This window comes from Anguilla rostrata, unplaced genomic scaffold (genome assembly GCF_018555375.3).
Source record: "Anguilla rostrata isolate EN2019 unplaced genomic scaffold, ASM1855537v3 scaf0937, whole genome shotgun sequence".
NCBI classification, from domain to species: domain Eukaryota; kingdom Metazoa; phylum Chordata; class Actinopteri; order Anguilliformes; family Anguillidae; genus Anguilla; species Anguilla rostrata.
Window position 1 is genome coordinate 5,349 of NW_026986307.1, and position 22,841 is coordinate 28,189.

General features: G+C 41.5%; 1 protein-coding gene across 7 annotated transcripts in view; it reads right to left on the reverse strand.

Annotated features, from left to right (window-relative positions):
• Positions 1-276: 276 nt before the first annotated feature.
• LOC135246815 (uncharacterized) overlaps positions 277-22,841 on the reverse strand; it is a 28,152-nt gene continuing 5,587 nt past the window's right edge. For 3 of the 7 annotated variants that reach the window (XM_064320103.1, XM_064320102.1, XM_064320104.1), the window contains 7 exons: positions 14,941-15,065; positions 10,475-10,616; positions 10,265-10,375; positions 7,846-7,956; positions 4,766-4,876; positions 2,166-2,235; positions 277-1,098 (listed from right to left, as the gene is read on the reverse strand). In XM_064320103.1, the coding sequence (XP_064176173.1) occupies positions 727-1,098; positions 2,166-2,235; positions 4,766-4,876; positions 7,846-7,956; positions 10,265-10,375; positions 10,475-10,533 (834 nt within the window). In that variant the 5' untranslated portion in view covers positions 10,534-10,616; positions 14,941-15,065 and the 3' untranslated portion in view covers positions 277-726. The remainder of the gene's footprint in view (positions 1,099-2,165; positions 2,236-4,765; positions 4,877-7,845; positions 7,957-10,264; positions 10,376-10,474; positions 10,617-14,940; positions 15,066-22,841) is intronic. The other 4 variants (XM_064320106.1, XM_064320105.1, XM_064320107.1 and 1 more) reach the window with 3 other exon arrangements.

Sequence of the window (22,841 nt, forward strand, 5' to 3'; positions counted from 1 at the left end):
AAACAGAAAACTCGACCCTAAAAGTCGCACAGGTGATGATGCGTTTCCCTCCAACGACAGTGATTACATATCGAGGGAAGCGGCTAATTTAAAAAATTGTCTTGTAGGAAACAACAGTTATATTCTGGCAAATTGGCTATTTATATGTTGTTATTTGATTATACCTTAGCATTTATGACATTGTGCATGAAGAAAGATCGCCAAACAGGTTTGACCTCCCTACTATCTGTTCATTGTTAGCTTTTCATGAATCATTCACTTCATAAGGTCTTCAAATTTGGCGTTTAGCTGATCAATTTATTCTAAAAACATTTAGTTTGTAACAATGTGTTGGCTAGAATGCCGAGCCATAACTAAAACATAGCTTTTATATTTCATAAATATTTCATTTGGACAATGGGCTGGCAACCTTTGTCAGCTCGTGTCTAATAAGCGCCATCTAGCAAACAATTCAAACATTTCCCGTTTAAAGTCTCATATGTCATGTGACCCAGGCCGCGCCTTAAGCGATTTCAATCCTGCGGAATGGTCTGGAGCTCCTGGTGTTAAATCCCCTTCAGGCACATTTCATCTTGTTCATATGCCTGTCCCCACAATCACTGCTCCAGGCTGTATTTTTATTTAAATGGCTTTGTGCACATGTTGGTTTTCTATATGTAAGTGTGAATGCTATAAATCAGAACATTAATCACTGTCAGATTTGTTTACTAAATTCATTTCAGCATTCTAATGGAGACACAGAACCAATGAGAGAAAACTCTTACTGAGCTGCTCACCTCTCTCCAGTAAGTCGGCGAGATCCTTCTGCTTCATGTTCCTCAGGATGTGGAGTGTGATCTTCAGGGACCTCTCACTGCCACAGGTCTCCAGCATCTTCTCAACTATGTACAGGGCCTTAGAATCCTCTTGCTCTCTCTCAGTGCATTCTTCATCAATTTGATGACTCTTGAACAATTCCTTCATCTTCATAAAATTATCCAGCACAGAAGGATCTTCAGACAGACTCTTAAAGCATTCTGGGCAATCCTGACTCAGATGGCTCTGAAACAGTTTCAACTTCTCATTCTTCTTCAGCTTCATCAGAGTGCGCAGGAGAGACTGAAACAAACACATGTAGAGGTGTGCTGTATCAGTGTGAAACAAACACATGAAGTACTGTGTGCTCATATTAATTTAAATTAAAAAAAACTCAACTAAACAAACTGGGATCCTTGCCTTTTGTGTCACGTGTTTTTGACAGCCAGAACAGGGACAGATACACTATATGACCAAAAGTATCTGGACACTCCTTGGTCTGGGGCTGTTTTTCATGATTTTGGCCAGACCCCTTAGTTCCAGTTAAGGCAATGCTGCAGCATACAATCACATTCAGGACGATTCTGTGCTTCTCCAGCAGTTTGGGCATGGCAATGCCCCCAGGTACACAGTGAGGTCCATATTGAAATGGTTTTGTCCAGAACGGTGAGGAAGAACTTGACTGACCTGTATACAGCCCAGACCTCTACCACATCCAACACCTTTGGGATCAATTGGAAAGCCAGGCCTAATCGCCCAATCAGTGCCCAACCGCACTACCCTCCTGGCTGAATGGAAGCAAATTCCTACAGCAATGCTCCAACATCTAGTATAAAGCCTTCCCAGAAGAGTGGAGATTGTTACAGCAGCAAAGGGTGGACCAACTCCATATTAATGGCCATACTTCTGGATGAGATGTTGGATGTCAGGTGTCCACATACTTTTGGCCATATAGTCTATTTTCTCTGGAAGTATTTCACGCAGCCTCTATAGTTTGGTTGTTTACTACCACTCTGAGACACACACACGCATGCAGACCCACACTCACACACACACATTCACACCTCCAATGGCTACCACCCCCTCCCTGCCCCCTGCCCCCCTGCTCTGTATCATACAGGCTATGCTGGCCGAGCGCTCTGAAACTTCCAATGGCTGAAAACGGCCAAATAGTGAATTAGATGTCTGACAAGAGTAATCTTTGGAAAAGGCACGGTATGTTATTCAGGCAAGTGCAATATTCAGAATCTAAAAACAGTATCTCTGCATTGTACATGATATATGTCTCATATCATCAAATGAAACTTGCTGTATGAAGAAAACACATAATAAAAAATGTAATACAATGAAGAAAAATACAGATCACACACCTTTTTTGAGGAAGATAGTTTCTCTGAACTCGCTTCTTCTAAAGAGCTGGACTTCAGTGACTGCTGGACCCTGTGAACAAAACATGGAGACAGAGCTTCCAGTTAAACTCATCCTCTTACTGCAGCTCTAACTCACAGCACATGGAGACTGAGCTTCCAGGTAAACTCATCCTCTTACTGCAGCTCTCAGTCACTGTACATCTGACTGTGACATAATACACCCCACATACACCTGAATGTGATATAATACACCCACCTACACCTGAAAGGTGACAATGACATTGCAGTGAAAGTTCCCCCCTGCCCCCTAGTGGTATGGGCAGCAGCGCCCACAGAATGGGGATAAAGTAAAGATGAGCAATTTATTAAAGGGGCTACAAACACGTCACAAATTCAAGCTCAACGGCTGCAACAGACTCTCTTTTGGCCAGCAACACCACTCGTTCCCTTATCAGCGCTAATGGCAATGAATGTCAGTAAAATAAAAGGAGCCTCCCCATCCCCCAATCACTTATTGCACACTAACCCACATCATAAAACATGTTTTTTATACTTTCCATAGTTACTTTGCCTTTCTTATTTTTGCATGAAAAATGTATTCCATTTAAGCTTTCAGAACAACACCTCTATTTACATTTTTTATTTATATTTTATTTATGTTTTCCAAGAAAATTTCCCATTAAATAACACTAGTGGAATGTTCAGAATGTAAACAACACACTTGCAGCTGACATTGCAATCAGCCGCTGCAGCAGTGACAGATACAGACCGTCTCTTTCTTTTTCAAGGCTTCTAATGTTGTAGTCTGTATTTGTATCTGCTTGCTGTTAGTGTTTGTTTTGAGTTTCTGTGGTTTATTTTTTTCATCCTCCGTCCAGTGTTTCGTTCTCCGTCACTTGTCTCCCCATGCCGTCTCTGTGTCTGTGTCCCTGACTGCTTCACTCCCCTGTATTTGCGTGATTTCACTATCGGGTGGTTCCAGGTTTAGTGTTTCCCCTTCTTTCCAGTCTCGTTTACTTACTTCCTGCTTATATCTAGTTTTACTAATTTCTACTAATCTTACTAACTTATGATTGTAAGTACTAACCTCATTATATACATATAAACATGTGATATACTAATGACTAAGAAACACTAGTTTGGGTTTTGATAGTTTAAATCACTATACTATACATAACCATTCTCCCCTTTTCCATGCTGCGCTGTAGCTCCGCCCCTTTTCTTTCTAGTCCGCCCTAACGCTGAGTTCTGCAATTGCTTGCACCTGTCTCTTGCTCTAACTGGACCTCTCTCTCTCTGCACGTGTTTTACCTGCTAAACCCAGGCCGTCTGTTATCATTGTTGTCTGTGATTCCAGTCCGCGTTTTGTCAGTCCCCTGTCATTTAATTAGTTATCCTAATGTTCTTCACCTGGATGTTGTTTGTTACTCCGCCCTCACTCACGTAACCCCTCCTTGATTGTTACCTTCCCAGTGTATAAATGTCAGTCTTTTCCACCAGCTCCCTGTCAGAACGTTGATTGTATTCACTGTGCCGATGTTTTGTAAGCCTTTGCTTATCGCGATTCCTGAGACGCTTTTTCCGTACGACTTTGAGTTTGCCTGCCCCTTTTGTTTGATTGCTTTCTGGTTTGACCTTTGCTTTGTTTTGACTTCTCTTTTGCCTGTTCCTTTGTACCTTCGCCCATTTGATCTCCTGGTTTTTGATTTTTTGCCCGTTTACCACTATTCTTTTGGGAAATCGATTTTGTACCGTCCTATCTCTGATTACCTGGCTTTGAACTTTGGACTGAATAAAGACAAAGTTTTTTGGATTTCCCTGGTCTGCGTTTGGGTCCTTACACAGAACATTATAAATACATTCTTTTCTTTTGCCAAAAATGAAGAGACCTACAAGAAATGGGTTTTAATTCTGGAGTCCACAGGCACTCCAGTATTACAATAACCAGTGCAGTTAGTATTTGAATTGTCCATTTTCTCAGAACAAAATAACTTTTCGCAGAACGCGCTGGATCGGTAAGGATGCCTACCATCAGCTAGCGACAATTAAAACGTTTTCAAGCTAAGACATGTGGAATCAAAGCCTGTCTTTATTTGTGTGTAATGTCCAGAATTTGAGACTGCTATAGAGTGTAATGTTAGTGTACAGGAGCTCAGTGTTACAATGCTATTACAGGTTGAATAATCTTCAGGTTTAATCATACGATGGAAACGCCTAGTTTATGTTGCTTTCTCTCATTTTGTTGGGTACTGCATGGGACAATCTGCTCTAACCTGCTCTAACCGAGCTAGCGATGAGAAATGGTTTACAGGTGACCTGTCTTACAAATATGAATGTTAATGAGCGCAGGATACACACCCAACCTGCCCATGTCTGCTAAACAGGTCGCAATAATCTAACCGTGTCTATTACAATTCAATGGTTCTAATTCGGTTATAAACGTGAAAGAAGCATTAAGAAGAAAATCTGTTGTCACTCTGGGGAATATAACAAAAATCTGTTTCCTGGACTTAAGAGCAGTGCAAACAGGTGGAAATTGCCTTTTTAAATGCTTGGGGTTAAGGGTCAAATGTAGCGTCAATTTAAGCCTATTTAATTACCTTTGATCACCTGTGAACTCTCCTCTGAAATTGAGTGGAGGATCCATTGAACGATCACTCTTCAGAGACACACAGCTGGGTACAGGTGACCCAGCTCTTTCTACCTGGACCCTGTGAACAAAACACAGAGACAGAGATTCCAGTTAAATTCATCTTCTTACCACAGCTCTATGTCACTGCACATCTGGCGATGACATAAACCCCACATACACCTGAATGTGACATAATACACCCACCTACACCTGAAAGGTGACAGTGACACTGAAAGGTATACTTTCCTTCTGCCCCCTAGTGGTATGGGCAGCAGCGCCCACAGAATGGGGATAAAGTAAATATTTGCAATTTATTAAAAAAGGGGCTACAAACACGTCACAAATTCAAGTTCAGCGGCTGCAACAGCCTCCTTTTTGGCCAACAACACCACTCGTTCCCTTATCAGCGCTAATGGCAATGAATGTCAGTAAAATGAAAGGAGCCTCCTCATCCCCCAATCGCTCATTGCACACTAACCCACATCATGAAACATGTTTTTTATACTTTCCATAATTACTTTGCCTTTCTTATTTTTGCATGAAAAAATTGATTCCATTTAAGCTGTCAGAACAGCACCTCAGATCACCAAAACAATCATTCAGAAAATCGTTTTAAATTCCGTATGTAATGTACTTACACTGCAGTCACTTTTGGTATATCCAATACTTGCATCTTTATGGCTCTTTTGTCAATGTAAGAGTTTCTGTAATCCCACATGCCCTTGCTCATATTCAAGCTAAGACTGTTAGCCAGTTCAGGTGCCATTTTCAACTTAATCTGTCAAGCATCCACCTGAAACTTGGCCGGTATATCTGACCACCCGATGCTGTCTTTACATATACTGTTTTGTTCAGTAGGCATTTGGTTATCTGAACAGCGATAGGTTTACTTTTAAGTCAATCAAGTTACAGAATGAATTAAACAAGACTGTCACCTGTCAAATGAGCCCTCATTGCTGTCTGTGGGTCCAGCCATTTGCTAGAAAACCTAAGTGCGTATCTGCCTCCACTCCCTGTGCGTAATGCAGATTGTGCTGACAAGCAGAGAGTGCATGCAGACTGAAGCGAGCTCGCTCTCAAAACAGCTTAGCATTGTACTATGAAATGAATTCATAATTATGGTGGATCGAAGAAAAGGTTTTTTCACTGTGATAACAGTAATTGAAGAGCTCGAAAAAGCAAATCTCAATTAGAGGCATTATCTCCATATTTAGAAAGTCTGATTGGTTTGGAGAGTGTGCTCTAGACCATGTGAGAGCCATACTGGTGGGCATGTAAGTTTACTGAAGTGAATTTAGTCTTCTCCTTATTATTTCTTCTTATTCCACATCAAGTCAACATCCTGTACGCTACTCCTCCTACAGTTTTTCAGCAACACCTACCTTTTTTATCTCGTAGCTTCACCTAGTTGCTTGTGCTTTTCTTGCCAGTAGTGCAAATATTTTTTAGATATTTACCATTTTTATTTATATTTTATTCATGTTTACCAAGAAAATCTCCCATTAATTAACACTAGTGGAATGTTCGGAATGTAAACAACACACGTGCAGCTGACATTGCAATCAGCCGCTGCAGCAGCGACAGATACAGACCGTCTCTTTCTTTTGCAAAGCATCTAATGGATGAAATCTCTAGCAAAGTGAGTAACGGCAGCAGCAGCAAAGCAAGTTCAACTCAAACTAATATTAGTTTTCTGATATAATTTCTGCTAATTCCTGCCAGCTACTGTAACATTTGTATTTCAACATTCAGCATAATGTTAACTGCTGTAAGAAATTAACTCCCAAAAACATGTTCACCTCAGTCATTCATTCAAAATATGTGATTTTGAGAGAAGAAAACTTCTTTTGTAGTGTAGATAACCTGTTCAAAACGTTATCTAAAATGTGCAATTTGGAAAGGTTTTGGGATGTCTTGGAAAATCCATTGCAACATTTCACTGCTTTTAGTTATCTGCACAACAATCTGTGAAATCTTTGCTGATGTGTCATTGTATTACTGTTTTACATTCACGAATGGCCCAGAAATACTTTCAAACGATTATTGCAGAAAACAAAAAAAAGAAAAAACAAATAAAAGCCTGTGCCGAAATTGGCTTGCTCTCCCCCTTGGCTAAACGCCAGGTTTTCAATGGGCAGGGTTCATTGGGTGTTAGTTATGTAACAAAACCCTTAAGTCCAGTGAAATTCTTTCTACATGTAATGTGTAAATAATGCTCTTGCCACTTTTGTGCATGCTAGGCAAGCTAAATTGAAAATGCCTAAGCATTGCCCCTTCTCTGGATGCGGAGAAAGCAATACATTCTTTTGTTTTGCCAAAAATGAAGAGACCTACAAGAAATGGGTTTTAATTCTGGAGCCCACAGGCACTCCAGTATTACAATAACCAGTGCAGTTAATATCTGCATTGCCCATTTTCTCTGAACAAAAGAACTTTTCGCAGAACGCGCTGGATCGGTAAGGATGCCTACCATCAGCTAGCGACAATTAAAACGTTTTCAAGCTAAGACATGTGGAATCAAAGCCTGTCTTTATTTGTGTGTAATGTCCAGAATTTGAGACTGCTATAGAGTGTAATGTTAGTGTACAGGAGCTCAGTGTTACAATGCTATTACAGGTTGAATAATCTTCAGGTTTAATCATACGATGGAAACGCCTAGTTTATGTTGCTTTCTCTCATTTTGTTGGGTACTGCATGGGACAATCTGCTCTAACCTGCTCTAACCGAGCTAGCGATGAGAAATGGTTTACAGATGACCTGTCTTACAAATATGAATGTTAATGAGCGCAGGATACACACCCAACCTGCCCATGTCTGCTAAACAGGTCGCAATAATCTAACCGTGTCTATTACAATTCAATGGTTCTAATTCGGTTATAAACGTGAAAGAAGCATTAAGAAGAAAATCTGTTGTCACTTCTGGGGAATATAACAAAAATCTAGTTTCCTGGACCTTTAAGAGCAGTGCAAACCAGGTGGAAATTGCCTTTTTAAATGCTTGGGGTTAAGGGGTCAAATAGTAGCGTCAATTTAAGCCTATTTAATTACCTTTGATCACCTGTGAACTCTCCTCTGAAATTGAGTGGAGGATCCATTGAACGATCACTCTTCAGAGACACACAGCTGGGTACAGGTGACCCAGCTCTTTCTACCTGGACCCTGTGAACAAAACACAGAGACAGAGATTCCAGTTAAATTCATCTTCTTACCACAGCTCTATGTCACTGCACATCTGGCGATGACATAATAAACCCCACATACACCTGAATGTGACATAATACACCCACCTACACCTGAAAGGTGACAGTGACACTGAAAGGTATACTTTCCTTCTGCCCCCTAGTGGTATGGGCAGCAGCGCCCACAGAATGGGGATAAAGTAAATATTTGTAATTTATTAAAAAAGGGGCTACAAACACGTCACAAATTCAAGTTCAGCGGCTGCAACAGCCTCCTTTTTGGCCAACAACACCACTCGTTCCCTTATCAGCGCTAATGGCAATGAATGTCAGTAAAATGAAAGGAGCCTCCTCATCCCCCAATCGCTCATTGCACACTAACCCACATCATGAAACATGTTTTTTATACTTTCCATAATTACTTTGCCTTTCTTATTTTTGCATGAAAAAATTGATTCCATTCAGATCACCAAAACAATCATTCAGAAAATCGTTTTAAATTCCGTATGTAATGTACTTACACTGCAGTCACTTTTGGTATATCCCATACTTGCATCTTTATGGCTCTTTTGTCAATGTAAGAGTTTCTGTAATCCCACATGCCCTCGCTCATATTCAAGCTAAGACTGTTAGCCAGTTCAGGTGCCATTTTCAACTCAATCTGTCAAGCATCCACCTGAAACTTGGCCGGCATATCTGACCACCCGATGATGTCTTTACATATACTGTTTTGTTCGGTAGGCATTTGGTTATCTGAACAGCGATAGGTTTACTTTTAAGTCAATCAAGTTACAGAATGAATTAAACAAGACTGCCACCTGTCAAATGAGCCCTCATTGCTGTCTGTGGGTCCAGCCATTTGCTAGAAAACCTAAGTGCGTATCTGCCTCCACTCCCTGTGCGTAATGCAGATTGTGTTGACAAGCAGACAGTGCATGCAGACTGAAGCGAGCTCGCTCTCAAAACAGCTTAGCATTGTACTATGAAATGAATTCATAATTATGGTGGATCGAAGAAAAGGTTTTTTCACTGTGAGAACAGTAATTGAAGAGCTTGAAGAAGCAAATCTCAATTAGAGGCATTATTTCCATATTTAGAAAGTTCCGATTGGTTTGGAGAGTGTGCTCTAGACCATGTGAGAGCCATACTGGTGGGCATGTAAGTTTACTGAAGTGAATTTAGTCTTCTCCTTATTATTTCTTCTTATTCTACATCAAGTCAACATCCTGTACGCTACTCCTCCTACAGTTTTTCAGCAACACCTACCTTTTTTATCTCGTAGCTTCACCTAGTTGCTTGTGCTTTTTTTCGCAGAACGTGCTGGATCGGTAAGTATGCCTACCATTAGCTAGCGACAATTAAAATGTTTTCAAGTTAAGACATGTGGAATCAAAGCCTGTCTTTATTTGGGTGTAATGTCCAGAGCATGCATCCTGTTGCCGGGCGACCTGATTTGGAGGATGCTTTAGGAAAGGACGCACCGACGACTGTTGCGGAGAAAGCGATTTGGAGGATGCGTGGAGACGGGGACGCCGCTGTCGTCGCATGGAGACCGGACCAGACGCGGCCGTAGCTGGGGACACTGGGGACCGTTGCGGAACAACGCATAGGAGAATGATGCTGAACTATAGAACAGCTGGACGCCGTCATCGTAAAGAGAACCGACAATCCACCTGCCGCTGGAAGCCACGACCGTTTTCGCTCTTCTCCGAAGATTCCCTCTACCCTCTTAGAACCTCTAAGTTAGATTAGACGCACGCTGTATCCGGCAGTTCAGAAGCTAGCAGCGTGGGACGTTAAAACATCACGGGACCCCTGCCGTTGCACTTGGGGGGGAGGACCGGCCTCAAGGGGGACTCGGACCGCTGTACTGGCTGCCCAGTCAGGCTCTGCAAAATGTGCGTGAATGACTATTCAATTAGAGACTGACACTGGTAGTTTAGGAAACCCTTCTCACCTCTGTATTAATAAATAATCATTTTCTCTATTTAAACATCTACGTGCTGATTGCATCTTGGTGTTGTGGTTGTGGTGGTTTAATGTTACGACCAATTCCGCCCTCTATGTTATTGCAACACTACTGGGATTTCGGGTCGTAACAGGTTCTAATTCGGTTAAAACCGTGAAAGAAGAATTAAGAAGAAAATCTGTCCTCACTTCTGGGGAATATAACCACAATCCAATTTCCTGGACCTTTAAGAGCTGTGCAAACCAGGGGGAAATCGCCTTTTTAAATGCTTGGGGTTAAGGGGTTAAATAGTAGTGTCAATTTAAGCCCATTTAATTACCTTTGATCACCTGTGAACTCTCCTTTGAAAGTGAGTGGAGGATCCACTGAAGGATCACTCTTCAGAGACACACAGCTAGGTACAGGTGACCCTGCTCTTTCTACCTGGACCCTGTGAACAAAACATGGAGACAGAGATTCCAGTTAAACTCATCCTCTTACTGCAGCTCTTACTCATATCACATTAAATATCTGATTCATGCATTTGTACCTCTTCCTCTCACTGCTGAGGGTTCCTCCTTTGGTCTTTGGCTCCTCTGAGAGATTCATTTTAGAAACAGCGCCCCCTATCTAAGGAGACAGGAACACATCAGACCAGACTGGACCACAAGTGGCTTCCAACCCAAATTAGCCTGCAAACACACAACATGAGCACACACTGAACACTCGCTTGGACACACAGAAACACACACACACACAATATAGCGTGGTTTTGACGGAAGTAATGCAGAATTTAAATGGGCCCTGAACATGTACTATACAGACATCTCAAAAGGAGTGGTGTTACCCTTGATATGAAGCTTGCGAGCGTGTGTCCAGAAAAACACCAGAGTGCACTAGAAACAGTGTGCCAAGGCTTGATTAGTTTCTGCCATAAACACGTGATCAATGACGTCCAAGCTTCATTCGGTACACGCAACCATGTGACCGCTTTGGTAACTGACTCAAAGGAAGCAAAGCTTTGGCGCAGGTTTCGTGGGTAGAGCCAGCAGTTTGTGTCAGTCGTGAGCTTCTGAGTCACAGTGACTGCTTTAAGAATCCAAGACATTGTGCAGAGATGGAACCAGCCAGGAACAGAGAGTGGTCTGCAGTTTTGGAGCATTTTAAAATGATATCTTTATCCTCCTGAGACCCAGGGGAAAAAAGGTTCAAAATGACATTTGTTCTATATTTTTTGTGTTATAATATATATAGCAATACAAATGTATACAAATGCAAATATAAAAAAATAAAAACAATCAGTTAGGAATAATGCTTTCTAAGTGCAGTTTTACTTAATATTACTAAAATTAAAATGAAAAAAAAAACGAATTTTAACTCTGGAAATAATTGGAAAGACCACCAGGTCCAAGAACATGTAATCTCACATCCAAATTTATGACATTTAAAGACCATAATGTATTATAGACACAGAGGCAATTAAGCTATCATGAAGGCTTGAAGATATAACTAGAAATGTTACATCCTCCACAGAGGACAAACATGAATGTCTTTGTCCCAGAAGAATGAGAGAAAGTTATTATATGAATATATACAACAATAACCCTTTATTTCAATGACCTGTTCAATGTTGCATAAGCACCTCCTCTCCCCATTTAATAGTTATTACTCCGAAGTTTCAAGGTGGACACGATGCTGATGACTATCTTATATAAGTCTTTTATTGAATCTCTTTTAACCTTTAATATGATCTGCTGGTTTGGTAACCTAAATCTTAAGTGCAAGAGTCGACTGGCCAACATTGTAAAATTAGCCGGCAGAATCATCTGATACAGCTGACCCCTCCCAGCTGTATCAGATAGGATCTATAAGGAAGGCCCAGTCCATTCTGAGGGATTCCCAGCATGCCCTGTTCAATCAGTTTGTATTACTTCCCTCAGAGCGCAGATATACACCGATCAGCCACAACATTAAAACCACCTACCTAATATTGTGCAGGTCCTCCTCGTGCCGCCAAAACAGCTCTGACCCATCTCCACCTCTGAAGGTGTACTCTGTTATATTTGTATTTCTGTATATATTTGTATCTACTGTATATGTGTCTGATATTTTGTATCTACTGTAAATTTGTATCTGATTGTGTTACTTTATTTATGCTGCAACAGTGCAAATTCCCCCCGGGGATCAATAAAGTACACTACTACTACTACTACTACTACTACTACTACTACTACTACTACTACTACTTATTACATTATTGGTTTTTATTACACAAAAAATTTGAAATGGATTACATTATTGGGAGTTATTACACTATTGGTAGTTTATTACATTATTAGTTGCAACAGGGGTATAAAAAGCAAGATATTGTTAGAGGGTGAATTATTTCCACATGATTTTAAAAACTCTCGATGGGTCAGAGCGGTTTTGGCGGCACGAGGGGGACCTACACAATATTAGGCAGGTGGTTTAATGTTGGGCTGATCGGTGTAGGCTCCCTATTTTAAAATAGGATCCCTATGTTAAAAACAAACAGGATTAAACACTCTTTTATCCCAGGTGTCACTGGCTTTCTTAATAAGTTATAGTGATACGTTTTGCAGTGATTTTAATGTTTATCTGTTGTCATAAATATAGTTATTGCTATTTATTATATACTATGCGGCAGTACAAACTGCCCCATGGGGACAATAAAGACTCTAACTAACACCAAACCTATATCCTTTGTGTTATATACCGGCACATTTATTCGGAATGCCCACTCATTAATGCAAATAGGCTACTCCAAACCACACATTATGTGGCTGTAACTCAATATTGGGATGGCAGGTATGCCATCCCGCCAAGTTACGCCTTGGCGGGGCATGCCCCATACCTATATAGCACAGAGAGTTTGGCACTTTTCAGGGTTCCCCACAGAAATAACCACAACAGCCACAGACACTCAGCCCTTAAAAACATTAAATTCTGTACATTCTGACCCCATTTCAACAGACAGATTTCATAAACAACTTCACATGTCCACACAATAAAGCCCCAAACTGAGGGGATTTTGCGTTTTCTCCTTCTTCTTCTCTTTCTTCTTCTTCTTCTTCTTCTTCTTCTCATTCTTATTTTTCCTGCCGCCTATCCCACTAACAATATGTCTCCCCATTGGACATTTTACCGACACCAGTCAAATCTTCACCTACATGACCCAAACAAAAACTTACATACACACGCAAATTACCCATACCTTCTTACTCTGAAACATTTCCAGCTTAAACAGCTAATCTGCCTGTGGCCTAGTGGGTAAGGTTACAGTCTTGGGAACCTGGGGTCGTAGGTTCAAACCCAGCTAGGGACATGTTTCTTTTACCCTCACTAATAATTGTCTACTACTTCTCAATTATTGCTTTTGCACCATATCTACCCGCCGTTCACCGAACGTATACACTGCATTATGACGTACCGTCTGTACGTTCAGTTATTAACCGGCTGTAATATTGCAAAGCCATATGGATTCAACGGGAGCTCTTCTGTGCTTACTCGCCTGTGTTCTTCTTTAAAACCACAGACAGGTTTGCTAATGATATTTCACGCATTGCATAGCTATGCCACGGTGCTGCACTAACAAAGTCACAGACTGGTAAACCTCCGGTTGAAGGATTGAATCCCGCCTCGCCCTCAGGCAGATAATTTCCTCTTTTACACTAACGTTTTCTTACGCTTTTATATTTTCTTTACCAAAACTCACTCACGGCCACCCATATGCACTTCATGACGGCAAATGTATTCATTTTATTAAAAAGTTACACCAGTTCACCACTGTGCCATTTCTACTAACTATATTTCTTCACTTGGCTACCGTACAAAACCTTCTTATCAGCAAACGCCACGTTTCTGCATTCATGTTACCTCGCCCTGTTCTCTATCTAGCCACATACAAGCAATTACTACGTATGTACGGTCTGCAACTCCCCATTAAAACACTACATTTAAAATCATGACTCACTCATAAGTATAACTACTAGTACTTAACATGAGAAAAGCACATCAGTGCAATAGATTTTACACATTACTTAACCCTCCACTTTAACAATTAATACCTTACAGCGACTATTATATATACCATTCCATAAAGAAACTAAGCTCGCTCATGGTCACTTTATTTACTCCGCACTATAGTCTGTGATCATGTCAACCTTCACCTCCATTCTGCTAAAAACATATTGTTTCAACTACGCAATTTCATCATTTCTCCTAATTTCTTTCACACTGTTGTTATTTTCTCATATGCAAAGCCTGCTGGGACATATGCGTCTGCTCCTATTCTCCACTATCACGTTTTCCGGTTCTAGCTTAGCAAAACAGCGAACAGGATTCCCACCTGCAGATAAGCCTATCAAAATGCCTTATAAACCTTACAAACACTAAAAGTGCATGTCCAACGAAATAACAGACAATGGAGGAGGACAGCAGGGTACACAAGTTGCGACCTAGGCAGCTCTAATTCTATGGGCTTGCTGATTCTTATCTCAATCAAGGCTCGTTGGATGGCCGTAAAATCCATGAGTACATACACTGGCCATATTACACCTGCGTTTCTGTTGCGTTTACACTTACGCCACCGCACCCTTTGTCACAGCCACTGTTTTACATATATAGCAAACTGAAACTGCTAAACAGTACACGCTCATCAGACTGTAAGACTTTGAAGAATTGAGGAAATATTGGGTAGCATTGCTTTGAAATACATCTTATGTAATTTCGGTGAGGCAAGATAGCCTATATTGTTTGTAGTACCGTAACTTGGCGTCATTTTAATATCAATACTTTTGAGTAACTTGGCATTGCTCTCCTATCCAGAGTGACTTACAGAACTTCTTTATTGTCACATATTTTTTTACATTACATCCATACAGCTGGATATATACTGAAGTAATGCAGGTTAGGTACCTTGCTCAAGGGTACTATGGCAGTGTCCTACCTGGGACTCGAACCTGTGATTTATAGGTTAGAAGGCCAGCTCCTTACCTATTAGAATGGGCAAAATGTGTGATCTAAGCGACTTTGACTGTGCCAGATGGATAGTGCCAGATGTGGTGGTTCCAGCATCACAGAAACAGCTGCCCTCCTGGGATTTTCATGCAGTACAGCCTCTAGAGTTCACAGAGAATGGTGAGATAAACAAAAAACATTGTTAATGAGAGATCAGAGGAGAATGGGCAGACTAGTTCAAGCTAACAGAAAGGCCACAAATGAAATAACAGCTATGCTTGGCCAAAGAGCTCTCTCAGGACCACAGTAGATGAGACAAAGGAGACTATTTAGATTCTTGAAACTGTCAATTACTCCCAGTAAAACCATTTCCCTGAAGCCATTCCACCTAGCCTTTTGGCATGGAGGTAGCATCTAATTTTGGAGCATCTAATGTAGCAGTTAATAGAAACTTGGTGACCCCCCGATGCAACCAAGTTCTGTAATTCTCCAACTGTGGCCACTGGATATTTCTTTGCTCCCTGAACCATCTACCTCACTGTGCATGAGGCTAAGATACATTAATGCCTTCTACTGGGCAGGTTTAACACTACTCCAGGGGTTTTGAAATTATTCATATTTTTGGTCTCACAGTAGTAAGTCGTATATTTCTTTGTTTAGTTTTTGACCCATTTCCTTATTTTTGAAAGTCAACAACCATTTTTTTCTTCACTTGTGAGTTTGTTGCTTTTGGTGAAAAATGGATTTTATAAGCAGGTTGCCTCAGTTTTATACTCCAGTGAAGCAGCAAGTCATGGAAGAGCACGACACAGTTCCTTAGGCCTGAGATCATCTTAATGTCTTATATACATGCTGGTGTAGATAAGCTTAATCTCATATCTACATGCTGGTGTACAGTTCACTCTGTTAGATTTTATTTTTTACAATCTTTAAGGGTGCCAATAACTGTGACTCCTATCAAGTCAGTATCTGAGACGCATGTATTTTGCTTGTAGGCGTATATGATATGCCAGTGACAATTTATAGCCGACTGATATCCCTGTTATTGCGTTTCATGTAAAATTTTAAAACATTTGGCAACGTTAACTACCCATGCTTCCAGTCAGTGTTTTGACCGCACATTTACCCATAAACAACCCCCCTTACATACACGAACATGCTCGTGAGAAATCTTGGAAAACATCCAAAAACGTCCCAAATCAATTATGAAAGTAGATCATTATTTTTTAAGTAGTCCAATTTTATCTCATAAAAGTCATTTTATCATGTATTCTCCGTTTCTAAGTAATTGTAATTCGATTCGAAATCGCTGCAGTACAATTTATGTTGTATTTCAATTTCATCTTCAATCCAATTTGCTTTGACCTGGTGGCTTTGAAATCAGACGCTTTCGTGATTTTAAGTAGACCTACATGCACAGGTACATGCTGCCACCTTTTGGTTCACACAAGAAACAGCATCTTAATGCAACTATAACCGCAGTTCTTTTCAGTTCTTGCTACTATTAAAGTAGTTGCATTTATTATCATTGAAACTTGTGCAAATTCAATAGAACAGAATTAATTGGTAAGTACATGGCCACTAGGTCTTCATGAATTGAATCTAGTCAGAGTTGGATAGCAAATATGCAAATGAATATCTTTTAAGCATCTTTTTAGCATGCTCTTGTATACAGGAGCTAATGTCTCATTTCAAATGATAGAAGACCAGCTATGAAAGCTCCATACGTGAATTAACTATCGACCACCAACTTTAACATGGCATACATCAAGTTAATGTGTCTTAATCCAAACTGTGTGAATACAGAGCAAAAATAACATTTTGACTTCACAATCCACACAGTTAAAATGTTCGGGCTGTTTTTGTTACAGTAGCAGATGTCATAATGTAGCCGACGACAGGCCTGTGACTTCCATAATATCCAAATAGGTAAAATGATCATGAAATACCAAATGAATACTAAAAAATAAACATTAAAATTTTAAAAAGTTATTTGAAAGGGTATTTTTTGTGTTTGGTCCCAAATGGGGAATTTGAAAAAACATATTACTCCTCATCTACTCCTCGGGCGCCATTTTATTACCTGTTTTATTTCACTAAATTAAGCGTTATTGCGATCATAGCTACAGATTCCTATTCCTCCAAACACCCCTTCTCATCTAGCTTCTATTCTCCCGGCTGCAACGACTGAAGCCCCCAGTGAGGCTTGGCTTTGGGTCTGGTTTTACCCACATTAGTTTTTATGTGTGGCTCCCTAGAGAGAAATAAGAGCACTGATGCTCTTTAATTCAATTTTTGGGCAAAAAGTGTAATCCTGAAATCACACACGGCAAAACAATCTGTGTGACGATAAAAAAAGCCGAGTTAGAGATCCCGGTTTGCGTCCTCTCTGCATGGAGCTAGCAAGTTCCTGTGCTTGTCCTGGTTTCCTCTGGGTACTGGGTCACTGTGTCCATATACTCCTAATAAAGAAATAATTAAACAATTCTGTCTACAGATGTTTAAAAGCCAACGCTGAATCTCTAATTTTACACAACACGAAGTTTCCCTTCAGATTAAGAAACATCAGTGTCCATGTTCTTGCTCACAAGTGAAAACATTGAATCATTTATGATTTCTGCAACAACAATTTGATGACACTCGTAGTGCAACAATAATGCACAAAAAGCCAAACTTCATGCTGACCAGAGAAAGCTTCTGTAATCCACCTAGTGACAAGTTATTACAAGGCTATCTCTCAGAACTCTGCAAAATGGTTCTTGCTGCTTAATGTACTTGTTATGCAGATTCTGTTATTTTTGCCACAAACATGAGATTATGGTTCAAACTAGCAAGCGCCCATGAGACAATAGCTCAGAGTGAAACTGAACTTCCATTACCATCTAGTAGCTGTTTAAAGGAACTAAAATACTATTTTTTCAACAGTCTTTTCTAGAACTCCACAGGAGTTCTTATGTCTTAGTAATTGCAGTAGATGTGACTTTAAACCAAAATGTTTCACAAATAATCCAGACAATGTTTTATTGATCAAAAACAGTTTTCATGTCTATATGATTGCACATATTGAATCACTGCCCATTCTTTCACTGCTCCGCCTCAGTTCCTGTTGATTCAGTGGGGAACCTGCAGTGATTAATGCACTTCAGACTGTGTTCTGCAGTATACAGCTGCTTGGAGGCTTAAGGTAGTGAAGGGAAGTGTATGTTTCTATATTTCTGTATGCACTCTTGGCCAATTCTGCCTAGGCCTGTGGCCTTGTCCCAGTCTCCACATTCCCAGTTACCGTGACGATGAGGAAGAGGAGCGATGGAGAGCTATGGGGAGGATGAAATGCAGCTCAGGACCGTACCGACAGCACTCCTGAGAGGACCCGAAAAGCTTTGGCACCCACCATGGGGATATACCGCCCCCGTCCCAGGCACTATACTGTGCTGTTGTGTTGCGTGCTGAGGTGCCTAATTACTAATGTAACATGCTTGTGAGATGTGACCTTATGAGGTGTGATGCTTGGAAACTACTATCAAGGCTGAGACAACTTGGTGAGTCTTTGGAGAATGCCTCTGCTTTCTGTGTAGTGGGTATTTCCCTGGTGCATGTTGTACTAAAGTCTGTTACAATGGGAAAATGTCGTCTGACCTGATGATTTCCTGTCTACCTCATGTACCTGCTTTGAGTGGTTCCTATCAATGCAGTGATTATTTGGCACATTGTATGGTAGTCTGCATTTCTTATGGATGCTGATAAGTTGTAATTTTATTGAAATTAGGCTTGGGGCTGCTGGATAGCTCATTCACCACGCTGAGGTGCATGGATGAACCTCACAGCCTCGGGTCGAATCCGGACTGTGCCAGTGCTGACTGTGGCCAGTAGCTCCACAGGGCGACGTACGATTGGTGCCTGTGTTGCCCAGGGTACGGGAGGGTTCAGTCAGACAGGGATCTGTGATTCATTGCTCTCTAGCGACCCCCCTTGGGCACTCGTATGACTGCATATCAGAGCCGCTTATGAAAGGTCTTCCTCCAGCATGAAAAACAGCTTTTCTGTTCTATTACATTACAAAATATATATGCACACAAGCTGAAATGTGGTAAATGTTAAAATTAGCTTTTAATGTGTAGGCTTGTTATCATAACAAAGGTCAAGATGAAACATAAAGCCATGTCATGGTTCTGTCTCCATCACATGTGTGTTTGATGTAATTACAAACAGGGAAACATTTACTCAGACAAGCTCGTTCATGTTAATAAAAGTACTGGCGTATGGCATTAGCAAACTTCCAAGAATTCCTCTGCAAGCTGTGGCATGTGTACCTCTCTGGTGCTCCTTGTAATAAAACCTGTAGCTCTGGGAAACTGTTGTATGACCTGGTATTTTCCTGTCTACCTCGTGTACCTGCTTTAAATGTTTCCTGGAAATATGTTCAAACACTGCCCTGCCAAACCAGACATATAAACTTTGCAACAGTAAGATTTAAACTGAACTGCCAGTGCCTTAAAGTACTGCAGTCCTTAATGTGTTCAACCAACATTTGTACACCTCATGTTGCATTGCAGGACATACAGTATGGCTGTAAATTGCTGTTTCACAAATGATCCAGATGATGTTTTAACAATCAAGAACAGTTTATATATAGATGGGATTACACATAGTCTATCGGTGCTTTTTCATTGATTTATGTTACACTGCGACCACATACTTCTAAAGCATAGTACTGTCCAATCATGTTAAAAATCCAACATGATCACTCTGACATCACTTGCAGTAGTTTTCTTGGAGAGAACAGTGCTGTCATTTATACTCAAGGATTCCAAAAAAAAAGATGGACCCACTGCATTTTGCACACAAGGTGAGGCATAGCATTGATGATTCTCTACTTTTTTTTCAGTTCAGTGAACTCTTGAGAACCTGTCAACTTCTGCCTTGAAACTCAACCTTGGAGTTCAGTCACTTGCAATAGTATCACAAGAATACATCTTTATGTTTACAGTATTCCAACAAACTCAGAGATTTGATAGTTGTCAAAAAATACTCTGATAATTTTGGCCATTTCCAGCTCCTGCCACGGTACATAATGGTTTCATTAAATTCCATTTATCTTGAGGATGGAGGTGCAATTTCAAAGAAATTCACTGGTCGACGCACTGAAGATGCTCATTGTTGTTGTATGCAGAGGACACACACAGCACACTGATGCACACAGCCTCAGAGTACATTAACACACAGCCTGCCAGCACCCAGCCACACACACACACACACACACACACACACATACAGCACACTGATGCACACAGCCTCAGAGTACATTAACACACAGCCTGCCAGGGCCCTGCAACATACACACACATATATTCACACACACACACACACACACACACAGCACACTGATGCACACAGCCTCAAAGTACATTAACAGACAGCCTGCCAGACCCCAGTCACACACACACACACACACACACACACACACACACACACAGCACACTGATGCACACAGCCTCAAAGTACAGTAACACACAGCCTGCCGGGCCCCAGTCACACACACACACACGCACACAGCACACTGATGCACACAGCCTCAGAGTGCATTAACACACAGCCTGCCAGGCCCCAGCAACACACACACACACACACACGCACACAGCACACTGATGCACACAGCCTCAAAGTATATTAACACACAGCCTGCCAGGCCCAGGCACACACACATTGTTCTCCTGATCACATGGATAGTTGGTTTGATACAGTGGTTTGTGTCTTTGGATGCCCTACTAGACTGAATGCTTTTCTTTCTGGGGAGGCTACGCTCCTTCGGTGTGTAGCAGGATGCTGGCCATGTTCTATCAGATCATTTCTACATGATGAAACCAAAATGTCTGTATAAACTGGCAGAAACTAATAAAAAATATTTTTTATAGATTCTCCAACCTGATGCACATATTCTAGCAGTCCCATGCCAACCACAGGCAGTGGGAATAACCAGGGAGGAACAGGGGACACCACCATGCCAGCCCAACCTCCCCCCCCACCAGACCCTATGCTGTCATGAAATGCTATCAGACTCTGTCCGCTTCTCACATACATTCCCCCACTGGCTCAGAACAGCTTGTCAGCGATTCAGTCTGTCCTCCCCCAAATTTGCCTTCTCTTTCCCAGACCTGGCAACACAATCTCCATCCACCCAAACTGGGATTTGAGTGGCCTTAGACACCCCTATCATTTTCCCAATCATACCCCACACCTCCCCAGCCTGTGTGCCCCGGCCTATCCGAGAGCAGTGCTCTCTCCAGCACTTCCTGTTTGGTGCCTTGATGACTCTCCTGGCCACTGCTCTCGCCCTGTGATACTCCAGCACACAGTCTGGAGGAAGGATCCTGTGCAGGACCCTGAGCGCAGGGCTGTGTGCTCAAACAGCCTTAGAACATTCCGGTGACCACCACAGCACCACCTTCCTCATCCTTCTCCCTTCAGACCAAGGGACAGCAGCTGACAAGGCAGCTAACAGAACTTCAGATGATGCAGTTACTGAATCATCTATATCACCCGCCACCTGGATCTGTGCTGCTCCAGTTTTACAGACCTGACTGAATACCTCCCAGTCTCCTTTTTCCCAGCACCATCTACCCGGGGACACCCACTCCTCCTTAGATGCTTCTGCCCCTATTTTACACAGTATTGGATAACGGTCAGTCCCTACAGCTGAATCCTCCCAGACCTCCATTCAGACCCACCAGCCATAGAGCTGCACACTAAGGTACTGTCAGGTCCAACACTGATGACGTCCCCAAAATAACATTAGGCTGTGTATCCATGCCCATCATTCAGGCAAACCAATACCAGGTTATCCATAAATTTCTCCATAACAAGCACCATTTCTGTTAGTCAACTCGCTACCCCAAAGTGTATTATAGGAATTAAAATCTCCACTCCAAATCACCTTATTAGCCCTAAGCAGGAGTATTCTTTCAAGGTAATGAAGGGACAGGTCCAAACTCTGGTTATAAAAATTCACCACTTCAGCATTCCCCTGTACCCAACCACACCTCCACCACCACTCATTCACTCTCAGCGCTTACAACCACCTCTCTAAATGATAACCCATCATTCACAAAGGTGCAGCACCCTTCCCCCTGACCAACTTGTCTGCCCCTCCACACTGATCTATATCCTGATAGGACAAACAGCAGGTGTGCAGTTAGCCAAGTTTCTTCAATGCAGAGAAGGTCAGACAACACAGGCAACTATTAAGCAAATTTTTAAAATCCCTGCCCGTTGGCCACCGAACACAAGTGGAGACGTTTAAAAAACACCAGTTGTAAACTATACTGTCAATCACCACTTTGAGTCCTCCAGTGTCACTCCAGTTCTCCCTAAATGCACACCCACAGCAGTCACAGTGATTTTTTTGTGATTTATATCAATTTGAGCAGAACAGTTAATTACATTAGCCAGAAAATCTGTCTGTACCAGGCTGTCTGTCTGGGGCACCTGTGTGTACAGGCCTGTGTGTTCTCTTCACTGATCTCCCATCCTGCCTTATTGAAAAAAAATTATGAAATAAAGCAGGAGAGACAGCCAGCCAACGCTCACGCATTGGCGAATGAGGAAATGCCAGCGTGTGTTGCCTCTTCCAGACTCCACTGCTGAGTTAGCTTGGCAACATGTCAAAAATACTGGGGAGAAAACGTGTAGGGGACTGAGTTTTTATGTGCATTAAAAGGGTACTCCTCTGTTTTTAATTATTTTTCTGTTATCATTTAAAAGTTACTCTTAAAAATTCTTGGAGTTGACAGCTAACTTGCCAGAATAGTTACAGTATAGCCTGTAGATGACACTCTGTATCAGTAGTGATAGGAAAAACTATGGTTCTCATGACGACGCTGTCACAAAGACTCTTTACAATGGCTTTACCAGGCCTGAACCCCCAAAAAAAGTTTGTGTTG